At 42.7% G+C, this 18537-nt stretch overlaps 1 protein-coding gene across 1 annotated transcript in view; it reads left to right on the forward strand.

Annotated features, from left to right (window-relative positions):
* LOC144589834 (glypican-4-like) overlaps window positions 1-18537 on the forward strand; it is an 87186-nt gene that overhangs the window by 45039 nt on the left and 23610 nt on the right. The window contains exons 5-6 of the mRNA XM_078394864.1: window positions 9341-9474; window positions 9991-10008. Coding sequence (XP_078250990.1) covers window positions 9341-9474; window positions 9991-10008 — 152 coding nt within the window. The remainder of the gene's footprint in view (window positions 1-9340; window positions 9475-9990; window positions 10009-18537) is intronic.

Raw genomic sequence — 18537 nt, forward strand, 5'->3', positions numbered from 1 at the left:
CAAAAATCTCGTTGTACTTGTACAATGACAATAAAATATATTATATTGTATTGAAGGCACAAAGCTTTCAGGTTTGTTTTTCTTTTCTCCCTTCTACCTTTTGCTTCTGTCCTCCTTATATGGCCCTCTGTCTCTTTGCATTGGTTCCCATCCCCCTGCCCTATTAGTGTAAACGTGGCCTTTCCTATGCTCTCTTTCCTGTTAACTGCACGCATACACTTTCACGTTGTTGACCCCCCTCACTATTTAGTTTAAACCCACCCGTGTAGCACTAGCAAACCTGCCTGCCAGAATATCGGTTCCCTTCCAATTAAGGTGCAACCTATCCCTTTTGTACAGGTCACCCCTGCCCCAGAAGAGATTCCAGTGATCTAGAAATCTAAATCCCTGGCCCCTGCACCAACTCTTCAGCCACACATTCAGCTCCCCTATCTCCCTGTTCCTACCGTCACTAGCACAAGGTACTGGAAGCAACCCGGATAACCACCCTTGAAGTCATGGTTTTCAACCTCCTGCCTAGTTCTCTGTACTTGCATTGCAGAACCTCCTGACTCTTCTTACCCACATCATTTGTGCCTTCATGAACAACTACTTCCGGCTGCTCACCTTCCCTCTCGAGGATGTTCTAAAGTCGGTCTGAGACGTCTTGGACCCTGGCACCAGGGAGGCAACACACTATCCTCGAGTCTCGCCTCTTGCCACAGATTCTCCTGTCTGCACCTCTGACAATGGAGTCACCCACCACTATGGCTCAGCCCAACGTCGGTCTTGCCTCAGCTCCAGGATTTGTGTCTCACCTGTTTATTGCTCGGACTGCAAGTGTCATCTGCCCTGACAGCTCCCAAGAGGGACATGGGTCAAACACAGGCTAATGGGGCTAGCTTAGATGGAGCATCTTGCTCAGCCTAGGTGAGTTTGGACAAGGAGATATTTCAAATCTCCTTTGAACCAATTTGTTTCCTTGTGTGTACTCCTGCATCCTTTACATCTTCAAGGGATTTGCTTGATCCCTGCGTCATGTGTCTGACATTTGCCTCCGTTTTCTTTTTTAATTAATTTTATTTAAATTTTAACAAAACAAATACATGTATGAACTCATAGTACGCGATGGTACCTACATTATAAATTTGATTATACATTTTAAATTCGATTATACCTGTATTGTTCTGTATTATCTCCCCACCCACAACCCCCCTCCCCCCCCCCCCACCCCCCAGTTAGAAAAAAGAGGAAAAAGGAGAAGAAGAAAGATATTGTATGTTGAAAGGCTGGAGCGATTGGGCTTGTATACACTGGAATTTAGAAGGATGAGGGGGGATCTTATTGAAACATATAAGATAATTAGGGGATTGGACACATTAGAGGCAGGAAACATGTTCCCAATGTTGGGGGAGTCCAGAACAAGGGGCCACAGTTTAAGAATAAGGGGTAGGCCATCCGGAAGTGGCGGCGCCTAACGGCAGCGGCTCACTAGCAGTCTGTTCGTCTTTTTTCCTTTTTTTTTTTTTGTTGTGTGTCGGTGTTGGGATGGTTTTTATATATTTTTTTGGTTGTGTATGTGTGGGAGGGGGTGGTGGTGTGGGGGGGGGGGGGAACTTTTCTCTTCCTCACGGCGCGGGGTGCGGCTCGGCTGCGGGGCCTAACATCGCCCGGTGCGGCTTGGCCGCTGGACTTTACATCGCCCGGTGCGGCTCGGCCGCGGAACTTTACATCGCTGGTGCGGCTCGACTGCGGGACTTAACATCGCCCGGTGCAGCTCGGCTGCGGGACTTAACATCGCCCGGTGTGGCTCGGCTGCGGGTCTTTTCATCGCTGGTGCGGCTCGACTGCGGGACTTAACATCGCCCGGTGCGGCTCGACCACGGGACTTAACATCGCCCGGTGCGGCTCGACCACGGGACTTAACATCGCCCGGTGCGGCTCGGCCACGGGACTTTACATCGCCCGGTGCGGCTCGGCCACGGGACTTAACATCGCTGGTGCGGCTCGACCACGGGACTTTACATCGCCCGGTGCGGCTCGGCCACTGGACTTAGCTGCGCAAGGCTTGGTCGCGGGCCTTTCATCGCCCGGTTCGGCCGCGGGACGTTTCAGCGCCCGGTGCGGGGACTGTGCGGGTCGGTCGGGGACGAGCTGTCTGTCCGTGGGCGTGGGGAAGAGAGTGGAAGTTTTGTTGCCTCCATCACAGTGAGGGGGTGTTTGGAGTCACTGTGATGGACGTTTGTGTTGGGGTTATGTGTCTTGTGTTCTTTTTTTCTATGACTGCTATGTAGTTTCGTTCGGTACTTCGGTGCCGAACGACAAATAAAGCTCTGTTATACCTGTTATACCTGTTTAGAACGGAGATGAGGAAGAACTTTTTCAGTCAGAGAGTGGTGAAGGTGTGGAATTCTCTGCCTCAGAAGGCAGTGGAGGCCAGTTCGTTGGATGCTTTCAAGAGAGAGCTGGATAGAGCTCTTAAGGATAGCGGAGTGAGGGGGTATGGGGAGAAGGCAGGAACGGGTACTGATTGAGAGTGATCAGCCATGATCGCATTGAATGGCGGTGCTGGCTCGAAGGGCTGAATGGCCTACTCCTGCACCTATTGTCTATTGTCTATTGTCTATAAAGAAATAAAAATAAAAAAGGAAAGAAAGAAAGAAAGAAAGAAGAAAGAAGGAAACCTGGAGAAAAGAAGGAAACACTTCCGGCTAATTTCTTATTAAATTCTTTTTAGGGGTATCAAAACAATCCTAAAATTAAATATTTCCAATTCTTAATCCTAGTTTTAAAGTGAATGGGTTCCAAAGTTTCAAAAAGAAATCATATTTATTTCTCAGATTATAAGTAGCTTTTTCTAATGGGATACAACTACGCATTTCTGCATACCATCTTGCAATTCTTATTTCATTGTGATCTTTCCAAGTGACCGCCACACATTTTTTTGCTATTGCTATTGCTATTTTGAGAAATCTTTCCTGATAGTTATCTAAAATTAATCTTGGTAATATTCCTTTAGTATCTCCCAATAAAAACAACCTTGAATCCAATGGTATGGTCTTATTCATCAATTGTTCCAAAAAGTTTTTTAGGTCTTTCCAAAAAGGCGTTACCTTAGGACATGCCCATGTGGAGTGTAAAAAAGTACCCAGATCCTGGTTGCATCTAAAACAAATTTCAGGTAAATTTGGATTTAAATTGTTTAATTTTTTCGGAGTTAAATATAGTTGATGTAAAAAATTGTATTGTACTAAACTATATCTCACATTAATAGTATTTTTCATACTTTCTAAACAATCTTTCCCAACTTGGTTCATCAATGCTAATATTCAGATCTGTTTCCCATCTTTGTCTTGATTTTTGAATTCCTGTCTTTGGACTAGATTTTTGTAACAATTTAGTTCCCTTGCCCTGAATCAGGGATTCAATTCCTTTAATTTGAAATAAAAACATTGAATTACCTAACTTTTCCCTTAAAAAAGATTGTAATTGATAATAGAAAAAAATACTATTCCCTGGAATTTGATATTTGTTTCTCAATTGAGAAAATGTCAAAAAATTATTTCCTTCGTAGCAATCTCCCATATGTTTAATACTCTTCTGTTCCCAGACTTGTAATATTTGATTATTCCAAATGGCAGTAATCTATTTTTTACTAATGGAGTTTTAGTTGTTAGAAAAAATCTTTTATCATTAGCTTGAACTGTTTTCAACAATATATTAATTAAATGTTTTAGCAAAGGTGACTCTTGATCCTTAACTAATAGCTTCGCTTCCCATTTATAGATAAATTCTTCTGGGCATAGTTCTTTTATTTTATCCATTTCAATTTTAACCCATGCTGTTTTTCCACCCTCTTGATAAAAGGATGAAATAAAACTCATTTGTGCTGCCAGATAGTAATTTTTAAAATTTGGTAATTGCTGTCCACCTAATTCAAATTTCCATGTTAATTTTTCCATAGACACTCTTGGCATTTTACCTTTCCAAAGAAAATTTCTCACAATTTTATTCAATTCTTGAAAAAAATTATTTGGTAAAGTTTAGGCAGTGTTTGGAATAAATACTGTAACCTCGGAGAAATATTCATCTTAATACAGTTCACTCTCCCTAGCAATGTAATTGGAAGATTCATCCATTTCTTCAAGTCCTCCTCAATTTTTTTAATTAGTGGTTTATAATTTAGTTTATACAGATTATTTAACTTATTATCTACTTTAACCCCTAGGTATTTCATGCCTTCTTTTTGCCATTTAAACTGACTTTCTCTTTTACATTGATCATAATTACCTTCAGAAAGAGGCATTATTTCAGTTTTATCTTTATTAATTTTATATCCTGATACTTTCCCATATTCTTCCAGTCTGAAATATAATTTTCTTAAGGATTCCAATGATCTAGTAAGACAAATTAAAACATCATCTGCAAATAAAGTAATTTTGTGATTTTCCTGATTAACTTTAAATCCTTCAATGTCTAAATCTGATCTTATTAGCTCTGCCAGAGGTTCAATGGCCAATACAAATAAAGCCGGTGACAAGGGACATCCCTGTCTACTAGATATTTCCAAATTAAATGATTGAGAAGATTGGCCATTTGTCACCACTTTGGCTTTAGGTTGTTTATAAAGAGCTTTTACCCAGTTAATGAAACCATTTCCCAATCCGTACTTCTCTAATACTTTAAATTTAAAAAAAATCCCATTCTAACCTGTCAAACGCCTTTTCAGCATCTAAAGCAACTGCTACGCTCAATTCCTTTCTTTTCTGTGCTAAATGTAAAATACTTATAAATCTTGCTACATTATCAGATATTTTCCTTTTTTTGACAAATCCAGTTTGGTCCTCTTTAACCAGCTTCGGTAAATATTCTGCCAATCTCCTTGCCAAAAGTTTAGCAACTATTTTATAATCTGCATTCAACAATGATATTGGTCTATAAGAAGATGCATTTAAAGGGTCTTTCCCTTTTTTTTGAATTACGATTCAAATTTTTTTTGAATCACTTCCATAAATACTGGTAACAACAAATCTTTAAAATTTTTATAGAACTCAGGCGGGAAACCATCTTCCCGTGGAGATTTATTACTTGGTAAAGAATATAATACTTCCTCCACTTCTCTCAAAGTAAAGGAGGCATTTAGTCCCATCTGCTCCTCATTAGAGATTGTTGGTAATTGTATCTTGGATAAAAAATTATTTATCTTAATTTCATCTTTTTCAGATTCAGAATGGTACAGATTAGTGTAGAATTGCTTAAATACCTCATTGATTTCTCTAGGTTTATAAGTAATAATGTTTTGATCTGTTCTAATTGAATTTATTGTTCTTGATATTTGTTCTTCTTTCAGTTGCCATGCCAATACCTTGTGCGCTCTTTCTCCTAATTCATAATATCTTTGGTTAGTTTGTAATATTAGTTTTTCTGTTCTGTAAGTATGTAAAGTATTGTATTGAAATTTTTTATTTCCAAGTTGTGTTTTTGTCATATCTGAAGAAGTTTTCTGTAAGTCTTTTTCTAATACGGTGATTTCTTTTTCTAATCTTTCAGATTCCTTCCTATAGTCTTTCCTTATCTTAGATGAGTAGCTTATAATTTGGTCTCTCAAATAAGCCTTCATTGCATCCCATACAATAAATTTATCATCAACTGAATTTAAATTTGTTTCCAAAAATAATTCAATTTGTCCTCGAATAAAATCACAAAAGTCTTGCCTTTTCAATAGTAAAGAGTTGAGTCTCCATCTATAGACTGACTGTTCTTTATCTGGCATCGTAATTTTCATTAATAATGGTGAGTGATCCGATAACAATCTAGCCTTGTAATCTATTTGTATTATTCTACCCCTTAATTGAGCTGAAATCAAAAATAGATCTATTCTAGAATATGTATCATGTCTATTGGAATAAAAGGAGTAGTCTCTTTCCCTGGGATGGCTTTTCCTCCAAACATCTATTAAATTTAAATTTTCCATTAAATTCAAGGTTGTCTTCACTGCTCTTGTCCTTGTCGTTGTCCTTGATGATCTATCCATTACTGGATCTAAACAAAAATTGAAATCTCCCCATATCAATATATTTTCATGTGCTTCCGCCAGATTTAAAAAGGTACCCTGCACAAACTTCTCATCATCTATATTTGGTGCATATATATTCATTAAGGTCCACAATTCTGAGAAAATTTGACAATGTACCATTACAAATCTACCTACTGGGTCACTTACAATATTTTGTATCTTAATTGGTAGCGTTTTCTTAAATAGGATAGCAACCCCTCTTGCTTTTGAGTTAAAAGAAGATGCGACCATACTTCCTACCCAATCTCTCTTTAACTTTTGATGCTCTTTTTCCGTTAGATGTGTTTCTTGCAAGAAAGCTATATCTACTTCCAATTTTTTCATCTGTGTTAAAATTCTCTTCCTTTTTATCGGTCCATTTAACCCATTCACATTATAGCTTAAAAAATTTAATGTGTTATCCATTCATTCCTTTTTTTTTCTCCTTTTTCCTTACCTTGATACCTCTTCCGGTATTTACATTGTGCCGTATTTCAGTGTGCTCCCCTCCATAGTCCAGGTATAAAAACAGAAAAGAAATAAGAAAGATAGAGAAATAGACCCTCCCTCTAATGTTGTTAATAAATAGATTAGCAACATTACCCCCCTCTATTATACGAGGTGTGCCACAGATTCTCCTGTCTGCACCTCTGACAATGGAGTCATCCACCACTATGGCTCAGCCCAACGTCGGTCTTGCCTCAGCTCCAGGATTTGTGTCTCACCTGTCTATTGCTCGGACTGCAAGTGTCATCTGCCCTGACAGCTCCCAAGAGGGACATGGGTCAAACACAGGCTAATGGGGCTAGCTTAGATGGAGCATCTTGCTCAGCCTAGGTGTGTTTGGACAAGGAGATATTTCAATTCTCCTTTGAACCAATTTGTTTCCTTGTGTGTACTCCTGCATCCTTTACATCTTCAAGGGATTTGCTTGATCCCTGCGTCATGTGTCTGACATTTGCCTCCGTTTTCTATACCAGAGCCATAACATGGCTCATCCACTAGGGATTCATAATCCTGCTAGCTTTGTCCTTCACTTTAGTAGGAAAATGTTGTCCCTGAACTGTCCTGATCTCACTTTTAAACAACCTCCACCAGACATCCTTTTATCAAGGCACATTGATCGCCCAACCTTGTCCTATTTACTCCAGCCAGTTTACTACTGCAACATATTCTTACATGGCTCTTTGTGCAGTCTAACCTTAATCTATTTGTCTTTGTTAGGCTACCTCCACCCAAAACGACAACCCCTATCCTAGCTGGACTATGTTCAAGGACTCCAGGTGCTGGAAATTTGAAATAAAAACAGGACATGCTGGAAACAGCATAAACTTTTGACGTGACACGTTCAGTCTATTTCTTTTTGAACTGATGCTGCCTGACCTGTTCAGTGTTTTAGCTTTTTCTGTTTCTACTTCAATGTCCTGATATGGGCTGATATAGCAAGTAACATTTGCACCATGAAAGGTCATGATCATGGTAATATCCCACCCCTTCAGTAAATGTCAAGAAACTCAACACTTCATCCACGAGCCGGAACACCCACTACCTGCAGTTCCTTTACGTTGCACAGCATTCTGACTTGGAAATGTATTGTTCCTTCATCACTGGAATAAATCCTGCAATAATTCCCTGGAAGAGCTGCAACTGTTCCAAGATTTTGCACATGACCAATTTCTCAAAGTCAATTAAAGTTGGCTAGTTAAATTTGGGCTTGCCAGCAATGCATATTCAACAGAATAAAATAGTCTGAAGAAGCGTCTTGACCCAAAACCTCTCTCCCGAGATGCTGCCTGACCCGCTGAGTTACTCCAGCATTTTGTGTCTACCTTCGAAAATAATAAACAAGTTTGTTTCTGAGCCCTTTTCCTCTTTTGTTCCAGTGTACATCACAGAGACTGCACTGTCTCTCAATAATTTACTTTTCAAGCTGGTTTGAGATGCGCCTTACATATGTGGTAACATATCAGGACAGATCTAAACTGTCCAGAAGGAATGTTAACTGTCAGATCAATTGAATACCATACAATTACTCCATTACATCCTGGTTTGTACATAAAGGGCGGCACTGTGGCACAGCGGTACAGTTGCTGCCTTACAGCACCAGAGCCCCTAGTCCCAGGTTCATTCCTGACGATGGGTGCTCGTCTGTAGGGATTTTGTACGTTCTCCCGTTTTTTTCCGAGTTCTTTGGTTACCTCCCATATACCAAAGGCATACAGGTTTATAGGTTAATTAGCTTGGTATAAAAAAAGTGTAAAATTGTCCCTAGTATATGTAGGTAGTGTTAATGTGCGGGGATTGCTGGTCGGTGCAGACCCGGTGGGCCAAAGGGCTCGTTTCCGCGCTGTATCTCTAAACAAAACACAAAAAAAATGTACAATTAAAAGATTTAAAGAGGTTATCAAAACTGGAAGTGTAATTGACAATGAAGAAGAAAACTTAGCTGCAGAAAGATATGAATGAGGTAAAGAGTCATCATTAGAATTCATTCTGGAAAAGTACAAGGTGATTGTTTTGAGGAGGTCAAATCAGGAAAGATAATACACAATAAATTAGAAAGGCATTGGAGAATATAGAAGTTTTGGAGTTCATGTCCATAAATCCCTCTGAAGATAACAGAACAAGTAAATAATGTGTTTAAACAGCATGTGGTACAATTGCATTTATTGGTCAAGACATTGAATTGAAGAGCAGATCGATCATATTAGAACTGTACAAAATATTAGCACAGAAACAGCTAGAATACGGTGTACTGTTGGGTCACCACACTGCAGGAACTATTCCATTGCACTAAATAGTGTTCAGAAGAGGTTCTCGATTTTAGCAATGTTTTGCTGGGAGATATTGACTAGGCTGGGACTGTTTTCTTTGCGTTAGAAGATGATAAATTTGAAAGAGCGTACAAAATTGAGAGTGTTGTGAAGTGGTAAAAGGATTAGCAAGGAATTGTGGAACAAAGGTCACTGATTAAATGGTCACCACCTTCAGATTGTTGAGGCAGAAACCTTCATGACATGACCTTTAATTAGTATCTGGATTAACACTTGAATAGATATAAAGTGGTGGATTATGTGCCATGACCCCAGAAATGAGATTAATTTAATGTTATTATTGGTTTACAGGAATACAGTGGGCCGAACAACAATTTGTGTGCCTTCAATATCTGTGGTTTGCATATGTTAATGCTGTGAAGGATCTGCTCCCATGAAACTGACACATTTAGTCAGTTTCAGAAAATGAGGGGAAAAAATGGTTATAAGTGATCAATCTTATTTTTAATGAGGGAACTTTTATCCCTTGCAGGTGACAGATGTTAAAGAAAAACTGAAGAATGCAAAGAAGTTCTGGTCATCTCTCCCATACAACATGTGCAGCAACAGCAGCTCGGCCGCTGGGCTTCAGGAGGATGCATGTTGGAACGGAAACAACAGTAGCAGGTGACAATTGACCGTTGACCAAACTCTTACAATTTCCACGTGGCTTGGTGTAAAAATGCATTTGATAGTAATACTATGCAGCGCCAGGAGACCCGGGTTTGATCCTGACCACGGGTGCTGTCTGTTCGGAGTTTATACTTTCTCCCATGATCGCATGGGTTTTGCCTGAGATCTTCGGTTTCTCCGCACACTCCAATGACGTAGATTGATTGGCTTGGTATAAGTGTAAATTGTCCCTTGTGCGTGTGGGATAGTGTTAATGTGCGCGGATCAATGGCCGGTGTGGACTCAGGGGCCTGTTTCCGCGCTGTATTTCTAAACTAAACTAAGAAGCACCGTTTAGTACTTTGCAATGTTAAAGGTTCTACATAGACCCAATATTTGAATACACGCTACCGCAGGATACAGGATTTGAAAGTGCTGGAGACTATCAGTCAGATAAGAGAGCTACGTACAGTCTGCTCATGTGTGTGCGTGTCTTGTTATTTTTTTATTTTGCTCTCTGTCTTGATTCAGTTGCAGTGGTGATGACGGGTAAGTTGGTGCAATGCTTCTACAGGACGTGGGAAGTGGGAGAAACCGCTGGTGACCCTGATGACCACACCTGTGGGAATTGTCTGGTGCAGCTCCTTAAAGACCGAATTAGGGAACTGGAGCTGCAGCTGGATGACCTCAGGACCATTGGGAGAATGGGAGCTTCTTGGACAAGATGTGTGGCGAATTTGTCATGCCCAAGGTCAAGGAAGAGAGAAGGTGTGTTACCACGAAGAAGGGAAATAGACAGGGAGAGCAGGTGACCACTGTGGCCACCCCCCTTCAAAACAGGTACACACTCTTGGGTGCTGTCGGGGAGAAGACATTTCAATGTTGAGCAACAGTACCAGGGAGGGCTGTGGCCCCGAGCCTGTCTCTGAGGCTTAGCAGGGAAGGAGAATGTCAGGCAGAGCCATAGTGATGGGTGACTCTTTAGTAAGGGGTGCAAAGAGGAGATGTGATAGCAGTTGAGTCTCCAGGATGGTGTGTTGCCTCCTTGGTGCCAAGGTACAGGACATCTCGGAGAGGCTGCCTGACATCCTCAAGAGGGAGGGGGAGCCAGGCATGTGAATTTTCCACGTTTCCGCGGATTTCTGCATTTTAAAAATCAATTTTCCTCGCTTTTTGCATGGTTTCCGCGTTTTTCACTTTGCCAAATAAACGGAGAAATCGAATCGAGAAAAAGAAAGAAAAAAAAGATGTATAGACTTGTAATGAACACTAGGTTCCACTAGAGGTCGCTACGGGTTCCGCGAGAAATCCCCCCCGCGTGCCCTGGAAGTCTCCCCTGAAATGTGGCACCTAGGCTGGGCCAGGCAGCCAATCTCGACCTCATCGGGACTTCATACAGAATACAGAACTTTATTGTCATTCGGTACCGAGATACCGAACGGTAACTTCCATGGCCAATTTGTCAATATGGCCGCTAGAGGTCACTAGAGGTTCCGCGAGAAATCCCCCACACCGTGGAAGTCTTCCCAAAAATGTGGCACCTAGGCTGGGCAAGGCAGCCACTCTCGACCTCATCGGGACTTCCACGGCCGATCGGTGGGTTGTATTTGCAACTTGCAGCCGGGGCTCTGGAATTCCAGCCCAGCTGGAGCCAGCAAATCTATCCCCATAGCTGTCTTCCTTGGCCTGTTGGATAAACCAGCAAAGCTCTGAAACCAAGAGTGCCAGAAAATCAGTGGTGGAACTATAATGAGTAAATATTAAATTTAAGTGCAAGATTACGTTGAAAGACTGGAGCGACTGAGCTTGTATACTCTGGAATTTAGAAGGATGAGAGGGGATCTTATTGAAACATATAGGATTATTAAGGGATTGGACACGCTCGAGGCAGGAAACATGTTCCTGATGTTGGGGGAGTCCCGAACCAGGGGCCACAGTTTAACAATAAGGGGTAGGCCATTTAGAATGGAGATGAGGAAGAACTTTTTCACTCAGAGTTGTGAAGCTGTGGAATTCTCTGCCTCAGATGGCAGTGGAGGCCAATTCTCTGGATGCTTTCAAGAGAGAGTTAGATAGAGCTCTTAATGATAGCGGAGTCAGGGGATATGGGGAGAGGGCAGGAACGGGGTACTGGTTATGCATGATCAGCCATGATCACGATGAATGGCCTACTCCTGCACTTATTGGCTATTATATAACTAAATCAATTAAGACAGGGTTAAAATATAAAACACAGCAGAAAAGCCAATTACCACCTTTTTGGGCTGATTATCAATTAATGTGCGAATTTACTTCAAAATGTAATTTGTGTACGGTGACATATTCACATTATTTTGTAATGTCTGTTTTTAGTTTGAAATCCACTAAAAGAGGCTTGAAACTGATAATTTTATGTGTAAACTTATGACCCCCATTGCACGCCTTGTGCAAGCACTCGGATCTTTTTCTCTTTTTTTTACCTCACTCACATGCCTGGGGAGCAGCCAGAAGTCATTGTGCATATTGGCACCAATGACATGGGTAGGAAAAGGAATGAGGTACAGCAATATGAATATAGGGAGTTGGGTAAAAGGCTAAAAAGCAGGATCTCCAGGGTAGTGATCTCTGGATTGCCTCCATTGCGCTGTGCTAGTTAGGGTAGGAACAGGAAGATAGGGAAGATGAATGTAGCTGAGGAGTTGGTGCAGGGGGCAGGGATTCAAATTTCTGGGCAATTGGAATCTCTTCTTGGGCAGAGGTACAGGAAGGATGGTTTGCACCCTAACTGGAGGGGAAACAGGCTGCACGGGTGGGTTTAAACTAGATTAGGGGTGGGGATCCAATGCAGGACCAAGGCAGCTGAGAGGCTGGAATGCGGTATGGTAGATAATGAAAGAAAGTTGTGGACAGAGTGAGGAAGGACTGTTGGATTGAATTGCACATTTTAATACGAGAGGCCTGACTGGAAAGACAGATGAACTCTGCATTTCCAGAGTTCATCTCTATACACCTACGTAGATAGTGCAGTTGTGAAGTTTTTACAGAAACCTGGTTAACAAAGGGATAGGATTGGCCGCTCAATGTTGCACGGTACAGGTGCTTCAGGAGAGACAGAGGTGGGGGTAAAAGAGGAGAACGAGTTGCTTTATTGATTGTCACAGCAATGGTCAGAAATGACATTATGTTAGTTTGTCCAGCAAGGCTATATGGGTGGAGCTGAGAAATAAGAAAGGGATGATCACCTTGTTGGGAATGTACTACAGGTCCTCAAGTAGTCAACAGTAGTTAGAAGAGCAAATTTGTCGCTTAGCTTAGCTTAGCAGAGAGATACAGTGTGGAAACAGGCCTTTTGGCCCATCGAGTCACGCCAAGCATCGATTCCCATTCTATCTTAAACAGTAAGGTCAACAGAAGCCAATTAACCTACAATCCTGCACGTTTGTGGGATGTTGGAGGAAACCGGAGTGCCTGGAAGAAACCCACACGATCATGGAGAACGTACAAACTCTGTACAGACAGCACCCATAGTCAGGACTGAACCTGGGTCTCTGGTGTTGTAAGGCAGCAACTCTACTGCTGGAGATTGCAGGCAGCTGCTGGACTAATTAGATTGTAGTAATAGGGGATTTTAACTTTCCCAGTAATGTCTGGGAATGTCACATTGCAAAAGGTTGAGACGGGGCAGAGCTTGTCAAATGTGTTCAGGAAAGTTTCCTCGGGCAATATTTAGAGGGCCCTGCACGGGAGATGGCAACACTTGATCTAGTCTTAGGAAATTGGGAGGGGCAAGCGGATGAAGTGTTCATTGATGAGCCTTTTTGGACCAGTGACCACTGTTCTATTTGGTTTATGATAGTTATGGATAGTTATGGGCCTATGAGTTAAAATCTAAATTGGGGCAAGGCCAACTTTGAAGGGATCAGACAGGGACTCGTTCAAGTTGATTGGAGTAGGTTGTTTGAACGAAGTCTAGAAAGTGGGATGTTTTTAAAAGTGCACTGACAAGAGTCCAGGACCTGCAGATCACCTGCAGAGTGAAGGGCAAATCAAGTGGGCATAAGGAAGCCTGGATAACGAGATAAATTGCGACTCTGGTCAGGAATAAGTAGGGCGCATGAGGCAGGTATAAGCAGCTGAGATCAAGCGTATCCGTGGAGGAGTTTCGGGAACAGAGGACAGATTGGGGGAAGGAGATAAATCTGGCTGATAATATAAAGGATAATCCAAACAGATTTTCTAAGTACATCAAGGGAGAAAAGGCAACCTGAAAGAGGATGGGGCCCTCAGGAATCAAAGTGGTCATTTCTGTGTGGAGCCACAGGCGGACGGACAAGGTCCTCTATGAGTCTTTCTCCTCTGTTTTTAGTTTAGAGATACAGTGCGGAAACAGGCCCTTTCAGCCCACCGGGTCCACACCGACCAGCAATCGCCGAACATTAACACTATCCTACACCCACTAGGGACAGTTTTTTTACATTTACCAAGCCAATTAACCTACAAACCTGTACGCCCTTGGAGTGTGGGAGAAAACCGAAGATCTCAGAGAAAACCCACGCAGGTCACGGGGAGAACGTACAAACTCCATACAGACAGCACCCAGAGCCTGGATGGAACCCGGGTCTCCGGCGGTGCATTCGCTGTAAGGCAGCAACTCAACCGCTGCGCCACCGTGACTGCGGTAGAGTTGTGTCTTTTACCATGGAGAAAGACAAGGACCAGGGAACTTGTGGCAGTTACTGGAAATGTCTTGTGGGCAGTCAGCATTATGGTCGAGGAGGTGCTGGACGTCCTCATGCATATCTCTCGGGTCTGATCAGATATATCCGAGGACACTGTGGGAACCTAGAGAAAAAATTGCCTGTGCCCAGGTTGAGATTTATGAGTCATCATTAAATACTGGCAAGGAGCCAGAAGACTGGAGGGTGGCAAATGTTGTACCTCAATTTAAGAAGGGCTGCAAGGAATAGCCTGGGAACTAAAGGCCTGGGAACTAAAGGCCAGTGAATCTAACATCTGTGATCAGAAAGTTACTGGAGAGTATTTTGAGGGATAAGATATACATGCATTTAGATAAAGTCTGATTAGGGATAATCAGCATGGTTTTGTACGTGGGAAATTGTGTCTCATAAATCTGAGGTTTTTGAAGATGTGACCAAAAAGGTTGATTGGGGCAGAGCTGTAGAAATTCTATACATGGATTTCAGTAAGGCGTTAGACAAGGTTCCGCATGATAGGCTACTCTGGAAGGTTAGATCGCATGGGATCCAAGGAGCGAAAACTGACCGGATAGAAAATTGGTTTCATGCAAGGAAGCAGAGGGTGATGATGGGGAGTTGTTTTTCCGACTGATGGCCTGTGACTAGAGGTGTGCGTGAAGGATTGGTGCTGGCTCATTGCTGTTTGTGGTCTATGTCAATGATGTGGATGACAATGTGCAAGGCAGGCTTAGTAAGTTTGCAGATGACACTAAAGATTGTCAGTAGCGAAGATGGTTATCATTTACAGCAGGATCTTGATCAGTCGGGCACGTGGGCAGTGGAATGGTTCATGGTGTTTAAGCAGAGGGATCTAGGAGTGTACAGTGCATTCAGACCCCTTCACTTTTTCCATGTTTTGATACGTTACAGGCTTATTTTAAAATGGATTTAAAAAATTTTTTTATCATCAATCTACACACAATACCCCATAATAAAAAAGCGAAAACAGGTGTTTAGAAAATTGCACCTTTGGCAGTGATTACAGCCTCAAGACTTCTTGGGTATGACGCTACAAGCTTGGCACACCTGTATTTGGGTAATTTCTCCCGTTCTTTTCTGCCAATCCTCTCCAGCTCTGTCAGGTTGGATGGGGAGCTTCGATGCACAGTTATTTTCAGGTCCCTCCAGAGATGTTCGATCAGGTCTACATTCGGGCTCTGGATGGGCCACTCAAGGACATTTACAGACTTGTCACAAAGCCACTCCTTCGTTGTCTCGGCTGTGTGCTTAAGGTCGTTGTCCTGTTGGAAGGTGAACCTCCGCCCCAGTCTGAAGTCCAGAACGCTCTGGAGCAGGTTTTCATCGACCTGCTCTGTACTTTGCTACGTTCATCTTTCCCTCGATCCTGATTAGTCTCCCAGTTCCTGCCGCTGAAAAACATCCTCACACCATGTTTCATCACAGGGATGGTGCCAGGTTTCCTACAGAGGTGACACTTGGCGTTCAGGCCAAAGAGTTCAATCTTGGTTTCATCAGACCAGAGAAACTTGTTTCTCATGGTCTGAGAGTCCTTTAGGTGCCTTTGGGCAAACTCCAAGTGGGCTGTCATGTTTGTACGTTCTCCCCGTGATCTGCGTGGGTTTTCTCCGAGATCTTCGTTTTTCTCCCACACTCCAAGGGCGTACAGGTTTGTAGGTTAATGTGGCTTTTACTCGTGTGGCTTTCGTCTGGCCACTCTACCATAAAGGCCTGATTGGTGGAGTGCTGCAGATATAGTTGTCCTTCTGGAAGGTTCTCCCATCTCCACAGAGGAACTCTGGAGCTCTGTAAGAGTGACCATCGGGGTCTTAGTCACCTCCCTGACCAAGGCCCTTCTCCCCCGATTGCTCAGTTTGGCCGGGCGGCCAGCTCTATGAAGAGTCCTGGTGGTTCCAAAGTTCTTCCATTTAAGAATGACGGAGACCACTGTGCTCTTCGGGACCTGCAATGCTGCACAAATTGTTTTATACCCTTCCCCAGATCTGTGTCTCGACACGAATCTGTCTCGGAGGTCTACGGACAATTCCTTCGTCTTCATGGCTTGGTTTTTGCTCTGACATGCACTGTCAACTGTGGGACCTTATATAGACAGGTGTGTGCCTTTCCAAATCATTTCCAGTCAATTTAATTTACCACTGGTGGACTCCAATCAAGTTGCAGAAACATCTCAAGAATAATCAATGGAAACAGGATGAACCTAAGCTCAATTTTGAGTGTCATATCAAAGGGTCTGAATACTTATGTAAATGTGATATTTCAGTTATTCGTTTTTAATTACTGCAAAAATTTCTAAACACCTGTTTTCATTTCTTCATTCTGGGGTATTTTGTGTAGATTGATGATTTAAAAAAATGAATTTAATCAATTTTTAAAATAAGGCTAACAATATGTGGAAAAAGTGAAGGGGTCTTAATACTTTCTGAATGCACTGTAGGTACATAGTTCATTGAAAGTGGCAACACAGGTAGTTAAAGTGGTCAAGAAGGCTGTTGGCACATTGATCTTCATCAGTCAGGATTTGAGTACAGAGGTTGGGATGCTATGTGACAGCTGTACAAGGCACAGGTGAGGCTACAGTTGGAGTGTTGTATTCAGTGCTGGTCATCCTCCTATAGGAAAGATGTTGTCCAGCTGGAGAGAGTGCAGGAAAATGTGTAGGAAGGAACTGCAAATGCCAAAGATAGACATAAAATGCTGGAGCAACAGCAGGACAGGCAGAATCTCTGGATAGAAGGAAAGGTGACAAGTAAAATGGATGAAGGGGAGCCAGTGGATTTAGTGTATCGAGACTTTCAGAAAGCCTTTGATAAGGGAGATTGGTGACTACAATTAGAGCACATGGTATTGGGAATAGGGTGTTGACCAGGATAGAGAATTGGTTGGCAGGCAGGAAGCAAAGAGTAGGAGAAATGGGTCCTTTTCAGAATGGCCGGCAGTGGCGAGCCGCAAGACTCGATGTTGGGGCCGCCACTGTTTACCATATATATTAATGATTTGGAAGAGGGAATTAGAAGCAACTCTAGCAAGTTTGCAGATGACACAAAGCTGGATGGCAGTGTAAACTGTGAAGAGGATGTTAGGAGGTTGCAGGATGACCTGGACAGGTTGAGTGAGTGGGCAGATGCGTGGCAGATGCAGTATAATATAGATAAATGTGAGGTTATCCACTTTGGCAGCAAAAACAAGGAGGCAGAATATTATCTCAATGGTGTTAGGTTAGGTCAGGGGGAGGTGCAGAGAGACCTGGATGTCCTTGTACACCAGTCACTGAAAGTTGGCGTGCAGGTACAGCAGGCAGTGAAGAAAGCTGGCCTTCATAACAAGAGGATTTCAGTTGCCTAGGGCCCTGGTAAGACCACATCTGGAGTATTGTGTACAGTTTTGGTCTCCTAATTTGAGGAAGAACATCCTTGTAATTGAGGCAGTGCAGTGTAGGTTCACGAGATTGATCGCTGGGATGGCGGGACTGTTATATGAGGAAAGATTGAAAAGACTAGGCTTGTATTCACTGGAGTTTAGAAGGATGAGTTGGGATCTTATAGAAACATATAAAATTATAAAAGGACTGGACAAGCTAGATGCAGGAAAAATGTTCCCAATGTTGGGGGAGTCCAGAACCAGGGGTCACAGTCTTAGAATAAAGGGGAGGCCATTTAAAACTGAGGTGAGAAGAAACTTTTTCACCCAGAGAGTTGTGAATTTGTGGAATTCTCTGCCACAGAGGGCAGTGGAAGCCAAATCAGTGGATGAATTTAAAAGAGAGTTAGATAGAGCTCTAGGGGCTAGTGGAATCAAGGGATACGGGGAGAAGGCAGGCACGGGTTATTGATTGTGGACGATCAGCCATGATCACAATGAATGGCGGAGCTGGCTCGAAGGCCCGAATGGCCTCCTGCACCTATTTTCTATGTTTCTATGAAGGGGTGATGTTTTGGGTCGAGACTCTTCTTCACACAAGTCAGAGACGCTGCCTGTCCCGCTGAGTTACTCCAACTTTTTGTGTCTATCTAACAGTACAGAAAAGATTTACGAGGATGTTGCCAGGACTTAAGGGCATGAGCTATAGAATGAGTTTGTGCAGGCTGGGACTGTATTCCTTGGAGTAGGAGGATGAGAGGTGTATAAGATCATGAGGAGAATAGTTAGGGTAGATGTACAGTGGTTGAACTAGAGTAGGGAATCAAGAACCGTCGGTGAGAGGGGAAAGATTTAATAGGAATCTGACGGGGGAGTTCCTGTGTCGGTAGCATGGATTGAACATGCACGCTCGACTCCTACTCCTAATAATTAAGTTTTAGAAGGTAAGGAGGACTTTTATAAACACTCCGAAACAATCCGAAAAAGCTGAATGCAGGGAGAACCC

The sequence above is a fragment of the Rhinoraja longicauda genome, unplaced genomic scaffold (genome assembly GCF_053455715.1).
Source record: "Rhinoraja longicauda isolate Sanriku21f unplaced genomic scaffold, sRhiLon1.1 Scf000079, whole genome shotgun sequence".
NCBI classification, from domain to species: domain Eukaryota; kingdom Metazoa; phylum Chordata; class Chondrichthyes; order Rajiformes; family Arhynchobatidae; genus Rhinoraja; species Rhinoraja longicauda.